The sequence below is a fragment of the Coloeus monedula genome (assembly GCF_965178545.1).
Source record: "Coloeus monedula genome assembly, chromosome: 13".
Classification (NCBI taxonomy): Eukaryota; Metazoa; Chordata; class Aves; order Passeriformes; family Corvidae; genus Coloeus; species Coloeus monedula.
In genome coordinates, this window is record NC_138793.1 from 19,694,824 (window position 1) to 19,711,664 (window position 16,841).

Below are 16,841 nucleotides of genomic sequence, written 5' to 3' on the forward strand. Positions count from 1 at the left end.
CAGGACAAGCACCCAGCACACTCCGGGCTGCTTTTCCAGTGATAAATAATGGATTCTCCCCCAGCCAGGCTCCAGTTCTCAGGCTTTTATCTCCCCTACTGCCATATGTTGTTCCAGGGATCCCTGCTAACCCTGTGACATTTTCATCTGTCCCCAGACTCCACTGTATGGCAACATGCCACATGTCAGGAATTCCCACCCCAGCTTGTTCCAGCAGAGCGGGAGCACAGTGGGAAGCTCTGCTGCTGCCCCACCTCACAGAGTGGGAGCAAAGCTGCACCCATTCAGTTCCTATTCAGTATCTGTGAGCTGGTGTTAAAAAAACCAGCCCTGAATTTGGCATCCCCTCAGCCAGGAGCAGGGCTGGCAGCTCGGGGATAATAACTGACCTGTCAATTAGCTTGCCCTGCAGGATGACAGGTAAAAGGTCGATGCCATCAATCTGTCTGTCACTGGGAGGCTGCAGACCCGCCAGGGAGAGGCTGGTGCTGAACAGATCCATCACACTGCCCAGCTGATGGCTGACCTGGAACAAAAAAATCAACAGAAACACATTTGCAAAGAGCCTTTCAGGAAAATCCACAAGGAAACAGGTTCCCTTCAAAGCTTCCTGAAAAGCTCTCCCTTTACACTGCTGCAGTCACCAGCAAACTCCTCTGAAAATAATAAAGCCAAGGAAACAACCCCTATTTCTCCACTTCCAGGGAGAATTTGCATTTTGATTCTTTTTTTCTCCATTTTCCTCTCCCTCTCCTCGCTCCTGTGTATCCCTTTTCCAGGAGCGTGTTGTCGCAGGGCTCAGCTTAATTTAGCAAATTCCAACTCATCCGTGGATTGAAAAATCAGCACTTACACCAAGGGAAAAAAAAGTCCTCTGTTTGTGCCCTTCTCCAGGTCATCTCTGGAGTCCAGAATACCCTGAGAGAGTTCCCAGAAAGCACAGGGATAGATGGATAATAACAAAAAGAGCCTGATGACTTCATCTGCAAACCATTTCCAACAATTCAAGAACTGTAAAGTTGTGGTATTTATAGTCCATATTTTAATAAGGGAGGAAAACATCTGGGTTTGGCTTCAATGGAGATGTGCAAGGGGTTTTTTTTCCCCTTCTTTCTTACTTAGAAGCCATACTCATCTCTCTGCTCTTAATTATTTATATTTTAAAACCCTACAAAGTCTGTTCTGCCTGATTCTTTCTGAAACTTTTTTTTCCTCCCTGACCGTGGGAGCTGTTGTAGGGTGTTTAATTAGTCAATGACACACTAAATTAAAGCAGATACTGCCAGATCAGGAGCACCAGGAGGCACCAGCACGAGATGTGACAGGGAAAGGGCATCTTCAGCCATAGCACTTGTTGGGAAACAAGAAACCATTGGATACAACCCCACATCTGTGAGTACCACAGCACTTTCTGACTAAAATCCAAGTCTAATCCCAACAGAACAATGTTGGGACTATCAAAGACTTTTTACCTCTGATTCCTTCTACTCACAAACAGACCCTCGGCCTCTAAGCTGACACTAATTATTTAAATGCAACAAACGATGGCATGATAAATGAATTTTTGTGAGATGCTAGCTCAAAAATAAAGGAAAACCGCTGTTTTTCCTGGGACACTAAGCCTTGTATTAAGAGACTGAGCTGAACAAACTGAGCACAAAGGAAGAATTAAGAAATTAAAAAAAACAAAAAACAACTGGAGAAAGCAACATGCAGGGGCCTAATTACAAGTTTAACATTACAATATCACATTACTTGATTACAGTCATTTCAATTTTTAATGGCTTTCATTCATCAGGAGGTGTTGGCAGGAACACATCTTATTAAAGCTGCATGCAGGAATCCTGCCACAATTCCTTGGGAGGAAACAAAGTGCAAAGCTTTAAGCACAAGAGGAAGCCTGGCTGTGGAAATCCCTGGGAAAGCAGCTGGATGAGCTGACCAAGACCAACAGGTCCTGGGCACTCGAGTTCAGGATTTATCCGTGGGCACTGCCTGGGAAAGGTCCTGCTCAGCCTGGCCTTGGGGGCAGCAACAAAGGGAGCTGTTTCCCAGAGAAGCTGTGGCTGCCCCAGCCCTGGAAGTGCTCAAGGCCAGCTTGGATGGGATTTGGAGAACATTTATTCCTTATTTTAGTGCAGCCTTTTCCTCTCCTTTAAATGATTTTAATCATCCCATCCCACCTCCCTGCTCCAGCAGGGCTATCCCAGAGCACAGGATGGCAGCCTGGCAGCTCTGGGGTATCTCCTGAGGGAGACTCCACACGCCCGCTGGGCACAGGGGAAAGAAGCTCTGCCTCATGCCCAGGTAGAACTTCCTGGGATCAGTTCCTTCCTGTGCCATGGCTGGGCCCTGGGAGCAGAGCCTGGGCCCTGCTCTGTCCCCTCCCTGCACATGGACATGGCTGAGGGCCCCTCTGTCCCCTCCCTGCACATGGACATGGCTGAGGGCCCCTCTGTCCCCTCCCTGCACATGGACATGGCTGAGGGCCCCTCTGGTCCCTCCCTGCACATGGACATGGCTGAGGGCCCCTCTGGTCCCTCCCTGCACATGGACATGGCTGAGGGCCCCTCTGAGCTCCGGTCCCCCAGGCTGGGCAGCCCCAGCTCCCCAGGGCTGGAGCGCAGGGCATGAGCAGCTCCCAGCACCTCGGGCCAGGCTCATTCCCAGCTGCAGAACTCCAGGGAAGAGCAGCTCGGACCCCTCCTGCTGCCCCCACCCCACACCCAGAGGCAGCCCCTGGCTGAGCCCTTTTGTAATCAGAGCTCTCACAATTTCTACATCTAATCCAAAAGTCACTTTTCCTGCTGTGGCTCCGTCCCAGCGCCTCAATCTTTTGATAAGAGGCAATCGCTGACCCCGGGCTCGTGCCTTTAATGTCACCTCATTTATCCAGAGCGTGGGGACAATCCTGGGGGGCCACCACGCTCCCCTTGTCCTGGCCCTTATTAACCAGCACCAGATGTAGATGACTCTCTTTAATCATCCAATTACGTTTCTGGTCTCAGACAACATTTTTGCCGTGAAGCAGAGAAAACTTCTTAAGGAAATTAAATGCCCATGCCACAGCCACTTGGATTTATCTGTGCTCTGCAGCACCACATTGAAGAAGGAAAAAGGAAAAAAAAAAAAAAGGTTAATATTTATATAAAACTTTGAAGTATTTTCAGAGAAAAAATAAAAAAATTACCATTTTTCTCCTGTCAACAGGGCTCTTTCATTCTAGCTGCCTTTCCCTTTTATTTATTTCATTTTTTTTTTAAAGAAAAGAAAAAGAAAAATCCAGAGAGGGCAACAGCCCAGAGAAAATAAATAATATATAAACGGAGGGAGATCAGATATTGCTGTATCAGTGAGGAACAGCCGGTATTACGCACGTAAGGACGGATTTTTTCCCCCCTTCTTCCCCCCCTTCTTTTTAATAAACTCTCAGTATCCACACAACGTCTTTAAGAAAATGAAATCCTTTTGCTGTGGGCCACGGCGCTGGAAGAAATAGTCCCCAGTGCTGTTATCAGTGCTTTCAAGCTTTAACTCTGAATCAAAGGCGACAATTAATAAAGTCGCCCCCGCCAGGAATGGAAAGGAGGAAAGCTAAATATTTGAAACTGGGTGAACAAATGTCAGGGTGTTTTTAAATAAAATCCTTTTACAGTTATCACAGCGAGCAGACCTGATATCCCTGTCTAATTCAATTTCAATTTGTGCCCCATGGGAGATAGGGAAGAAAAGGTTGCAATGCTGTCTTTGGGTTGATATGTTCTTTTCTCCTTCAGGAAGCAGGCACGAGAGAGGAAGGGGAGGAGGGCGAGGGGAGTGAGGAGGAGGATTCAAATACCAACAGAATATGGTGGTTTTTTTTTTTTTCCAGCTGGATCCTTCCAGAAGGCAGATGTGATGTGGGGAATGTTGAAATGCTGATTTGTTGTGAATTCACCTGGAAAACGGAGCCGAGGAGGGAAGTGCAGCAAGGCTGTTTGTGTGTGAATAAATATTCCTGATGGGGGACCAGAACTCACTGAGTGTTGATGCCAAGAGCAACACAGACTCCTGAGGCATATTCCTCCTCCAAAAACCTGCAAACCAGCCAAATGCACCAATTATCCCAAGCTCCACAGGAAGCCTGGCAGGTGCTCCCACCCTGTCCCCTCACTTCTTCTGTTTAGGCTGGGGTGCTCCTTTATTTCAGCACATCACTGTGCTCTCTAATAAAAACAAAAACCCCAACCTGCTCTATCAATAAAATTATTAACCAACTGCAAGGTAGAATCATGGACTGATTTGGGTTGGAAGGGACCTTAAGGCCTGTCCTGTCCCACCCCTGCCATGGCAGGGACACCTTCCACTGTCCCAGGCTGCTCCAAGCCCCAATGTCCAGCCTGGCCTTGGGCACTGCCAGGGATCCAGGGGCAGCTCCAGCTGCTCTGGGCACCCTATGCCAGGGCCTGCCCACCCTCCCAGGGCACAATTCCTTCCCAATATCCCATCCAGCCCTGCCCTCTGGCAGTGGGAAGCCATTCCCTGTGTCCTGTCCTGGCACTATCTGCCCATACAAAAAGTCCCTTTCCCTCCTTGTCCCACGGCACTGGAAGGCTGCAATGAGGTCTCCCTGGAGCATTCCCATCAGCAGAAGGAGTTTTCCACCCAATAACTGCATTTCACTGACCAGAGACACGAGCTCTCCTTTCCTGGCTCCAGTTGTTGCACCTGAAACAGCTCCTGGCCCTTCCCTTGCTCCTCAAAAGGAACAACCACTGCACTGGGAGAAAATCCAGCGCAGGAAGGAGTTGACCCTTCAGCTCTGTGCTGAAGTTCAGATCTCCCAAGCCTTTGTTTCCTTCAACTCCTGAAAAGAAGGAGCAACGAGAGACTTTGAAGGGGCTTTCCCACATTTTACAGCTCCTTGGAGCGCACAGGACTGGGGCTGGGCAATTAAAACTCCTCCAGAGGATGGGGAAGCTATAGCAAGGTACAGAAAAAAAGCCAAAAATGTCGTGGTGGACACAAGTCTCTCACCTGTGGTCAGGGCTGCTGAGGGAGCAGTGCTGGAGCCTCGAAGGCAAGAACACAAGCAGAAAACACAGGTGAGTTTCTATTACACAGTTACTGAGCAGCAGCATCACACTGGGAGCAAAGCAGCACATCCTGAGCATGGAGACCAGCACTGGCTCCCCAAGGCCCCCACGGAGCCCTGGCACACACCTGGCACACACCTGGCACCGGGAGCACCCCGAGCTGGAGCCCGGGATGACGAGGATTTAAAGCTCAGCACGTGCTTCAGGGTGATACTGGCATGGTGGAGGAGGGATTTTGGGTGCCTCCCAAAATGTGGGAGCTCCAGGCACGCTCTGCAGCTCAGCTGCCCAGCCCACCCTGCACACACAGCTCTGCAGAGCAATGCCTGGTCCCAGGAGCTCAAGCAGCAGCTCCCAAAAACTACCTGGGAGGGGAGTCCCAGCCAGGCAGGAAAGAAGCAGGCACAAGGATTTCTCTCTCCTCCTGTTCTTAATTATCCTCAGAGTTACTACAATGGAAAGAATTTTTAAATTTGGGCATTTTCTCGTCCCCATTTATAATGCATGTTTACTTTTAGCACATTATTTAGTTTGGACCCAGCAAACAAAACACTCAGCTGCAGTTTCATGTTCTCCTTTGCTAGCCCAGGGCTGTTGTACTTGGCTTGCAAAGGCTTTATGGAAATGTTTAAATTTAAACAAAAAGACTGTTTTCATTTCAAATTAGAAAAATAATAAACCATCCTTGGTAGGTTTGGTGAACTCTCGAAAAATAATGAAACCAAACCACCCTCCTGCCCTCAGCTGCAGATCTGAGCTGCCTCATGGTCCCTCCTAAATGTAAATGATAAATTATCATTAGCCTGCCTCAATTAAACCACCCCAATGGAATGCAACTTCGACAAATGTTTTATTTATGAACAGTCTGCAGGCTCAAGCACGGTGCCCAGTTAATGAAGGATCACTTTCTTCAGGGCTCAGAGATGCTCAGCAAGGGGAGGGGGCTGTGCTATCCCTGTGATCCCAGCCCGCAGCAGGATTGATTGCATCCCTCTGTAATGAGAGCTGGGACAAGGGGGGCTGGCAGTGCCACTGGGGGGTTATTTTGAAGTGATCATATCTGCATTTGTGTGCAGGCAGCACACAGCAATAATGTGGTGTCTGAGCCTCCCTGAGTGGAACTTTCATCAGGCACAACGTGAGAGATGTGAGGGTCAAACCACTTGGTACCTCAGGGCATGGAGAGTGTGGGTAACAAATTCCTGCTCTTTCCACTCTGATTTGTTCAAACACGTGAGAAATGTTGAGGTCCAGAAGAGTAAAGGGTTTGTTAAAAAGAGCAGGAAGACAAGACCAGAGCCAGGGTGCTCCCAGCAAAGTTGAGCACAGACCCTCTAAATGCAAATCTGCATTAAAATGGCACCGATTTCTGGGGGAGCAGCAGCAGCTCCTTATTTACACAAAGCCCTGGACTTGGGGCACGGTAAAAGTGTGAAGCAAAGCCCACCAAGCCTGGCAAGGACCTCTCCTCTCCCTGCAGTCCACCCGAGGCTGCTGAGAAGGGCCCAAAGCAGAGACTCACCCCTCCTGCAGGGATGTGGCCGGGCCACCAGGCAATCGCCGGCTCCCTCATGCCACCCTCGAAGGTGGTTTGTTTGCCACACAGGAAAGGCCCATTGCTTCCTCCTAGGGACAGAAAAGCAGCCTTAAAGCCCACAAAATACCAGCATTTCAAAAGGACACTGTCACCCAGGCTGGTTTTAAATGAATTCTCATTTCTGCATGGCTGCTTCTTCAAACAACATGACCAGAGTTGGGTTTTTTGTCATTATTTCCTTGTTTGTTGTGTTGTGTTGTGTTTTTGGGTTTTTTTTTTCAATATCTATTTGTGATGAAATTTTAGGAGTGTCTTTTCAGCACAGGGAGAAAGGGACAGTTAAACACACCTTGCTATCAACAACCAAATGAAAAACAAACCCCCAACAAACAGGAAATACCTTACTGGTGTTCTTCCCTCTAGGGGTGTTAACCAAACCTGACACTTTCAGGCAGAAATAGCTTTTTTTTCATAATGATTTTCAATTTTAAAGTACTGGAACAATATTAGAGGAAGGTATAAGAGTGAGAAAAATAATCCTGCATTTCCTGAATCACTCTCAGAGATGGCCAGAGCTTTGCAGGAATATCCGGAGTTTTAACCCAACCTTGGAGCTCAGGAACAACCAGGGAAGTCTCATGACTGACTCCAGGTCACACAAAGTCAAAGCCAGTGGCTGAGCTGAAATCAGAACTCAGGTTACTCCCTGCTCTGTGGTTCAATAACCACAAGACAAGTCTGCCTCCAAAGAGGAGAGAGCAGGTTCTAAAGTCAATTTGCAGTGATTTGCTCCAGAAAAACCCTCACTTGAACAAAAGAAAACTTGTGAGGTAACAAAAATCATTTCTCTTCTTGATATTTTTCATGAGAGCTAAAGAATGAGGGACTCTTGAACGCTCTGTAATTGCTCAGAAGGCTGAAATATGCATTTGGCAGATGCAGAGTAAACACCCTGCTAAGTTACTGAGCCTGGTTCCAAATAAATTACAGAATATTCCCTCCCTGACAGTGCAAATACACACAGGTAACAGCAACACTGGGGCAGGAAAAATTCCATTTGGCCAAGGACACCTCCTCCAGCAGTGACCAGAAGCACTGAACATAAATTACTCTAAACATAAACACTCTGTCTTTTGAGGCTTCTCCTAACTCATAACACAGACCCCCCACACAGGTTTTTTTTTTTTCTTCTCATAGAGAGAGAGTTAAGCCTTGATTTGCCAAGCCCAGGTTTGTTCAGCTGAGCCTCACCTTGTTTGGGAGCTGAAATGAGAGCAGCCCCGTTATCAGAGGTGAAAAACACGAAGGTGTTCTCACTGATCCCCAGCTGCTGGAGGTGGTTCAGGATTTTCCCAACGCTGTCATCAATTTCTCTCACAGCATCCCCATACCTGGGGCAAAAGGAGATGCAAAACACTCAAAGCAGCAAAAAAAAAAGGGTCAGCACAATGTGTTCAGTGGACTTAATTTGTACCTGTGCTGCAGAAATCCTTCTCATGCATCAGGTTTTCTGCTGCCACTGCAAACTTGTGTCTCTGACCTGCAGAGAGCAGCCCCTCTGGGGTATTGAGGGTCAGAGTTTGCTCAGGTGTGAGCCCCTCTTGGACAGAGAAATTCAGGCATAAAATTCACAAAGAGAGGCAAACCACCTTGCCACAGACTGGGAGGTAACAACATTGTTTTCCTTATGGTTAGAAACTCTTTGAAGCAACACTCCCAGTGTCTACAGAGCTCTTTGCCTCCTCCAAACTGCACTTTTAGGAGTGCTTTCCTGTTTGCTGGTCTGATTTACAGGCTTTTAAAACAGGCACTAATCATACAAAAGCCTTCTAAAAAATCATCTGTGCCACAGACAGCATTTCACTCCTCACACAACTGGCAAAGGAGCTTAGAGCCCCCCTCCTCCCCCTGGGGTCACATGATCTGCAGTTCAGATTAAAGCCAAATTATGGAAGAACAATCCAAGCAAATAATGCATTTCAGCACACACACACACTTGAGGAGTGATCCATCCCCTTGGAAGTAGAACTCTGCTTAGGCTGCCTGTTCCAGCAGCACGAGGAATTAATTACAACAACCCCAACAAACCAATGTCCCCAAAAGCAGGACTTACAGCCCTCTCTGACTCGTGCCCAGGAACTGTTTGGAGGCATAAACAGGAGCGTGGGTAGCATCAATTGCCCAGTATAAAAAGAATGGCTGCTGGCTGGCCTGCTGCTTGCTAATAAAATCCAGAGCTTCCTGTAAACAACAATAAAAATGAATTTATCCTCTGCTGTCGAAATCTCTCCAAAAAAACAAAAGCATAAAGTCACCTTGGCTGAGAAGCCAGCACTAAAATAGTACCTGCAGGTAGAGCTGAGTCAAGTTGGCTTCACCTGTCTTCAGATCAATTTTGAAATCCTCATAGTATCTTAAGATAAAAGGAATCAGAGAGGGAAAAAAATCAATCCTAAGGAATAAACATCACAAAATGGATTTTTCCCCTTTTAAGGAGTTTCTCCCCTGCGTAAGGAGGTGACAAACAAGTTACAGTCAACACTCAGCAAACTCTCTCCAGATGTGAAAAATATGTCACCATAATTGTTCTTACAGGACAAAGTGGTGACACAGCTTGATCCAAATTAATGACTTCAAGTTTTGGACAAACCTGAGGAACTGGCCTTTTGCTGTTAAGCTGTTAGAAAAGGGGCAAAATGCTTAAAAATCTCATGGTGCTTCATAGAGAGCTGGGCAGAATGTGAATAAAAATTCAGAAGTACAGAACAACTTTCAGTGAAACAGAGAAATCCTGGAAGCAGAACCTGGGAATGCTTTGGAAACATTATTTTAGAGGGACCTTTAGCCACCAGTAAAGCAGAGAAGGACCTGGGGAAGTGCTCAGGGGAGTAACAGCAGTGAAATGAGATGATACCAGAGTGAAAAATGAATGGACAAGAAGGGCACAGACTGGGAACACGGAACGGAGTTATGCAAACACACAAAATGTTATTCCAAACAGGAAGAGAAGGAACAAAGAGGTCTTTCAGTACAGAATGGGAGCAGCTTCCAAGAGTGCAGTGAAATCCTCACAGGAAGCCTTCAGGGTGCCAGGGATGAGCAAACAGCTCTGGGAGGGCAGCTCCACATCCCTACACTGTCCACATGCAACTTCCAGGTTGGTCTTGGTGCTTGGACCTTTATTAACCACAGAATCATGGAATCCCAGAACAGTTTGGGATGGAGGGAACCTTAAAGCCCACCCAGTTCTGTAATGCCAGCAGGGAGAGCCCAGAAAATCCCACTCCCAGGCAAGGAGCTGGGTTACCTGCCAACCATCTCCCAGTCCCTGTACACGGGGATGTTGGGGCGCTCTCTGCTGTCGTAGGGCCCAAAATGGCAGTTTGGGGATCCAAACCACTCATCAAAGCCATGTTTCAGGGGGTGGAACTGGGGCCGGTGCCCCAAGTGCCTGGAAACAAAAGCAACAGATTGCAGTTAAAATTCTACTGCAAAGAAGCAAAAACTCAGCTCACCAGAACAGCATGCAAGAACACAGTCTTTGCCTAAGAAATGAAAACTCAAAGTACTTCAATCACATAAACGACTCCAGAACAGTGTCTTGAGCTCTCGCACACTTGTTGCAAGCACAGCCATGCAGACTCACCCCAGTGCTCACTTATATTCCATTTTATTTACTCTCCAATCACTGTTTTCCATTTTTTTCCTTCCACTGGTGTCTTCTTCCATGCTGTCTGATGATCAGCACTCATGGACTACACTGCCCCAAACCACTGCAGAGATGCACATAATGTTTTACTTAAGGATTCTGATCTACGACAAGTCCCTTTTATCCCACTGAGCTGTAAAAACACAAGGCAGAGCTCATGAAATGCACCATTCCATCCTCATCCCCTTTATGGAGTACTCACGCTGCCAAAACGGTACAAAGAGACCTGAATGGAAACGAAATGAGGTTTTTATGTGCACATGTGGACATAAAACACGTTCAGCTACTCCCGATGACAGCTCCTCTCTACTGTGCAGCTTGAAAATCCTCCATCCTTAACTTCCAGATGAAGCTCCTCTCTAATCTCCAGTTTTTGTACTGCAAAATCTACATTTCCTGCATTTAAGACAGAGAACACCCATCCTCTGTGTCTCTAAAGAGCATCTTGGTAGCTTAATGTTTATTTAATCATTCCATCTTCCCTTCACGAGCCTGCATCTGCCCCCTGTCCACTTTGTACCATCCCCCCCTGCACTTTCTGAACATAAAGGGCATAAAATGCATTCCCTGGAGTAAAATGATCCTTGGAGTTACTCTGAGCTATTCCAAACTGGGTTATTACAGGAATAATCATCATTCCAGCTATGATTACAGCTTGTGATGTAACTGCCACTGCCAGCCTGACCTGCAGGATCCCACCCTTTCCCCACTTGTGGGAATACAAAGTTATTCCTGGCTGTTTCTGGAACAGGGGAGATGGAAAAGCATCTTATTCTAAGAAAGTCCTAAGAGCACTTACAGAGACATTAAACAGTGTCTGAGATGCAGGTCAGTCTCTGCCTCTCACAGCACAAAAATCTGAGATTTAATGAAACACAACAAATTCCACACTGGTCACGGAAGATTGCAAACTTATAATTAAACCATGGAATTTACTGTCACTGGATACCCTGAAAAGTTTTTAGAGGGGATGATGAAACAATAAGAAAATTTTCTGCTGGAAAACCTTGAAATTCTCTGTGCAGCCAGGATGAGACTCCACTTTAACTGCTGTACCTTGCATTTCTTTACACCTTTCTAGGGAGCAGGTAGCACTGCCAGTTTTTCAGCATCACTCCCAGCCCTGTCCAGGAGAAGTTTTTGGATGCACAGTAATGCCCTGCACATTCCTATTTAGTCCTGTTCCTGCTAACAGCTGCAGGTCCTTCCAGACCTGTCTTTTTCCAAAGAACTGGAACCAATCTGCATTTGCCATGTTTATTCCTTTTCCCTGGGTGTATGAATTTACATTTATTAGCACTGAACTGCAGCTGATTGCACCCAGCCCACTGAGCTGATCCTTCAGGGCCACTCTCCTGCTTGGATTTGTGCTGATAAATAATTCACTGTCTTAGGGTGCTTTGCTTTCCTCCCAATTCCAGCAGGTGAATCCAACCCCAATTCAAACCCACCCTTCTCTAACCTGTTAATGAAACTGATAAAGAAATTCCTGTTACTTTCCACAGGAATTCATTTATTAGTAAAAACCCAACATATAGCAAGAGATGAAGATAAAAACCATGTAGGTGCCCAAGGCAAATTCCAACAGAACATCCTGGTGTTTTCTGATTAAATAAGTGGTGTGAGGTGTGCATGAAAGCACAGAGTTGGGGAGTTTATAAATATAAATACACACATAAAACCCCATCAACTCTTTGTATGAAGATACATGGAAGTACTTGTAATGGGAACACTCAGGAATTGATCCCAGCAGGGGGAAGATCCATCACACATTCCAAAGTTGGACATTTGAGCTTCAAAACAGGGGTCTTTTTTCTGTAATTCTGTTTTTTTCTGCTGCTCCTTCCCAACACATACAGCATGAAATCTCAAAGCAAGAGATCTCCAAATAAATTTACCATTTGCCAATGATCTTGTTGATGTAACCAGCTTTCTTCAGGAGCTCTGGAAGCAGTAACTCAGAATCTGGGATTCCTCCTACTATATCCTGTGGTGTGTAGGCTGTGGAAAACAAATCAAAAATACCTTTCTGACTCTTCAAAGTATTACAGCAAACAGCTCATGGCTACTTAACATTAGAAGCAGTGTTACTGGGTCAGAAAAAGCAATTAGTTTGGAGTCCCAGCAATGTCATTCCTTGGAAGTCCTCCCATGGGATGGAGAGGATAAATTGAATCAGAGAGACCAAAGGGAAGTTTCCACCCACTTGTGCATGAGGGCAAATAATAAAGGGGGCTGCCACCCCAAAGTGGAGGGGAGACCCTTGAAAGGGGAATATCACAGAAAATCACGTGCTTTAGGTGTGGGTTTTATGTTGTAAATTTGCCTTCTGTTTTCTAAAATGAAGGCAGCTTTTTCCTAAATCAAATAACCAATAAAGGTACTCAGCCTGCAAGAGCTGAAAGAAATGAAGAGTCTCTCTCAGCCCCTGACATCTCAGCTGTGACTTTGCTCTGGCAATCAACCCCTGGCTCCTGATTCTTGCCCAACCATGTCCCAGCACGTGGCATTTGTGACTCTGGGACCCAAATCAACCCAGGGATCTCCCCTGGAAGCACCACAGGCATGAGGGATGGAAAGCTGCTCTAAAACTGGATAGAAATCTGCCTGCTGAATAAACCTGTGAGCAGCCAGTTCTTCCTCTGGGTATTAACACCCCCCACCTGATTTTCCTTCACCAGACCCCAATTCCCCTGCCCAGAGGAAACAGTTCTCAGCCAGCACAAACAAATGGATCAACCAGCCTGGTTCATCCTCTTAATTTGAGGAGGTTTTCTGCTTGAAGAGGAGGAAGCAATACAATTCACACTTATTACCAGCACTTAACAGGGTCATCTTTTGGTGCAAGATCCCCTCTGTCCAAAGAGAAACCTCCTACAAGGCACAGAGGGAAATCAGGAGAGGAAGGGGGATCAGGAATGAGGCTCCTACCATTCCTGGCATGTCCATTCGTTGTGTAAAAGCCATTCCTGACTGGGAGCCGGCCCGTCAGCAGTGCTGCTCTTGCTGCAAACAACACAAACATTTATTTCTATCCATTCCCTGCTTAATATTAATATTATTGTAGGAAGATGAGGCCAGCACACTGACTGAAGTGTGTCAGTGTCCTCCTGTCACAGCCACAAAATCACCCACATTAAAACTGGCAGAACTCCCCTCTCTCACGAGCCACAGAGAGAGCCAGGTTCTGATGCATCATTTGAGTTATTGCAGGTGAAATTTGGCCCCTTCATTAAATCAGCCACACTGAAGAGTCATTACTTTGAATAGCCAATGGAGCAACCCTTCTATCTCAGTTAGAGATATATTTATTATGTATTTAAGAGGAAATCCTAGCACACACTCGTCAGATGCTCAAGGCTAAGCTTTCGAGCTTGACTGAACAAAAATCATGAAACATAAAGAAAGAGCTGTCCAGCTTTGACAATAAAAGTCAAGTCCTGACTGCAGGGAATATTTAAACAGATGCTTAACTTCAAGTATATGCAGTCCCACCACTGGATTAGCAGGATCTCAGCATATTTTAAATGCCTTTTCTGAGCAAGGACATCATCAACACACTGGCAAGTGCTATCCTAAATGAGAGCCCAAATAAAAAGCCCCTGTTCTTCATTTTTGTTTCAGTTCTTGGCAGCTAATCAGGTTTGAGGGGAAAAAAGAAAGGAAAAAAAGAAACCACCTCACAGAAAAAACAATAAGGAGAAGAATATCTGCCTTTGCCAGACCCAAACGTTCCTTTTATCTCTTGTCCCTGTCCCAAGAGTCTTGCAAGACACCAGGGTCAAAAGCAGGACACAAACTGCTGCCTTTCCTTGCATGAAAGTCTCACCAGAGCCAACAGACTCACACCAAATATGCTCAGCAACAGTTCAGATCCTGCTTTGTTTAACCCACAATGAGAAAGATGAAAAAAATGCAATGACTAGGGCTGGAATACTGAACTGAAATGGGATAAAAATCCTTTAGCTGGATTGATCACTGAACCAGTGCTTTGTATGAACTGAAAACTGTCGGTTTTCCAATCCAAACATAAATAAAAGGGGAGCAAAAGGCAAGATCAAAGCAGCAAATCCAATCTCTGGCTTGAAGGCAATCACTGGTTTGGTTGTTGATTCATGTCAGAGGCTGGCAAACACCCCAAACTTCTCAGAGGAAGATGTTTCTCATGCTTACACGGTTCAAACTCCAGTTTACTTACAGGGAGAGCAGAGGGGGTTGGCAGTATAAAAATCCAGGAAAAGCATCCCTTCTGCAGCCATCTGGTCTAGGTTAGGAGTTTCCTTAGAAGGCTCTCCGAAAGCTCCCAAATCCCCCCAGCCCATCTGTAAAAGGAACACACCAGAAGATGTCAAAGTCCTTTTCCACAGCCACGTTTTTGGGCCCACATAACACTTTTATTGTATCCCTTAACTTATAAAATTTTACAGCACTCATCTCCCTACTGAAGACTTCACAAATGGGACAAAAATTATCTCTGCCAACCCTGTGGAGCAGGGAACTCTTGCACTTTTCCCTGGCGGGTGGGAAATTGAGGCACACACGGCATTAAATGACTTGTTAACAGGTACTAAAAGCACTTGCAAGAAGCCCAGTGCCTTTACTCTTACTCAGAGGCCTGAGGCACGCCCAGAGCCAGGGGGAAGAGGAAGTTACACATGATTTACTCGGGGCTGTGCAGCTGCCACGTCTGAGCCTTCAGTTCCTGCCCACGTGTCTGTGCTGGACCCCAGGATTCCACCTCAGCCTCTGGATCTATCCCTCTGCAGAACTAGAAACACAAGGAAAAGGTCTGAACTCAAAAGCAGCACTGCAGGAAAAGCAAGGAAGTGTTTTAAAAGCAAGAGGAATCCGCCAGAGGCATCACATGTCACTGTGCTTATCTGCAGGACTGTGGTTTCACCCTGTTCTTCCTCCAAATTCCGAGGGGTCACACGCCAGGAGAAGCATAAAATTCCCACCACGGTGTCTGTGCTCACTGCTGAAAATTTCATTACTGGGAAAAGCACAGGTTCAGGAAGAAGGTTCTAGAAGGGAGCAGCTTAATGAGCCATTAGGCACCCCAGGTGCTGGGGGTTCTATTGTGCTTTAGCAAAGGCAAGCGATTCCTTTGATCCAGGTGTGTGTCCCGTGAGCCAAGCATGCACAGGGTGGGATGTACCCAGATCCCTAGGAAACCATCTGGTGCCCTTAGTTTGGGAAAGAAAATTGTCACAGAGCTGCATTCTGAGTTAAGGAACAATTCAATGCCTGACACTGGGATGTGGAATTAGAATGGATACAATGGATTTACCCCCAGTTTCTTTCTTCTGCTGCTTTATCGTCAAGGAAGAAAGACAAAAAGAATCTCACGTTGCTCTAATTCCACGGAGTCCCAGAGGAGCAAGGGGAAAAAAAAGCAGGGAGATGTATTTCTAATGAACATATTACATAAATCAATAGCTCACAGAAGCTCCAGACAGGAGCTGTGCCTTGTGCTGTACCAACGCTTCCAGAGCGGGAGAATCGCTGTCCCAAAGAGCTTTCCTCTGGAAAATTACAAATGCCAGCTTGGGAGGGGGAAATATTCCTGAATGGAAAACTGAGATCACAGGATCACCGAGGTTGGAAAACACTCCTAGTCCAAGCTGTGCCCAACCCCCACCTTGTCCCCAGCCCAGAGCACTGAGTGCCATGTCCAGGCCTTCCTTGGACACCTCCAAACCTCCCTGGGCAGACCCTTCCAGAGGCTCAAGTGGCTGGAAAAGCAGATGATTATCCTGCTCAGGAGTATAGGAACACCACGGAAACAACAAGCAGCATAAACTGGCAAACAGGTGGGAAGGGTTTGCCCACCCTTGTGAGCTCCTTGGGGAGCTTCCAACAGCAACAAACACATTTCCACCACAAACACAGCTGGAAGGTGACAGAAAACTGTTAGGAGAGAAGCAAACCAGGAAGATGGCAACGACCTGAACACATTGGAAATGAATTTATTTCCTTATCCGTGTGGCCAAGGGTGCAAAATTGAAAAGACTTTAAGTTAGAAATAAATCTGTGATTATTTCTGCTCCTTAACAATTTATTGCCTTTTTTTTTTCCCAGTTCAGAGAGCCCAAATGAGTAGAATTACTTTTCCTCTTGCTTAGTTTTTCAGGAGGCCACCAACCCCCTCCTTGTGATCAGCAATCATTAGTGTTGGAAGGGAGCTCTGGAGATCATCCAGGCCAAGGCAGGGGCACCTGGAGCAGGTGACACAGGAACACGTCCAGGTGGGACTGGAATGTCTCCAGACAGGGAGACCCCACGCCCTCCCTGGGCAGCTGCTCCAGGCCTCTGCCGCCCTCCATGGACAGAGGTTCTTCCTCGTGTCGAAGTGGAACTTCTCGTGTTTTAGTTCGTGGCCGTGGCTCCTCTTGCTGTCGCCGGGCACCACTGAACAGAGCCTGGCACTGTCCTCTGACACCCCTCGATGGGATCCCCTCCCAGCCTTCCCTTCTCCAGCCCGCCCATGCCCAGCTCCCGCAGTGTCTCCTCACCAGGG

The 16,841-nt window shown here is 46.7% G+C and overlaps 1 protein-coding gene across 1 annotated transcript in view; it reads right to left on the reverse strand.

Annotated features, from left to right (window-relative positions):
* Nucleotides 1–16,841, reverse strand: part of GALNS (galactosamine (N-acetyl)-6-sulfatase) — a 39,487-nt gene that overhangs the window by 22,408 nt on the left and 238 nt on the right. The window contains exons 2-10 of the mRNA XM_082290241.1: nucleotides 14,520–14,643; nucleotides 13,253–13,327; nucleotides 12,220–12,322; nucleotides 9,920–10,063; nucleotides 8,959–9,025; nucleotides 8,726–8,853; nucleotides 7,864–8,003; nucleotides 6,598–6,701; nucleotides 390–526 (exon numbers count right to left, since the gene is read on the reverse strand). Of these exons, the coding sequence (XP_082146367.1) occupies nucleotides 390–526; nucleotides 6,598–6,701; nucleotides 7,864–8,003; nucleotides 8,726–8,853; nucleotides 8,959–9,025; nucleotides 9,920–10,063; nucleotides 12,220–12,322; nucleotides 13,253–13,327; nucleotides 14,520–14,643 (1,022 nt within the window). The remainder of the gene's footprint in view (nucleotides 1–389; nucleotides 527–6,597; nucleotides 6,702–7,863; nucleotides 8,004–8,725; nucleotides 8,854–8,958; nucleotides 9,026–9,919; nucleotides 10,064–12,219; nucleotides 12,323–13,252; nucleotides 13,328–14,519; nucleotides 14,644–16,841) is intronic.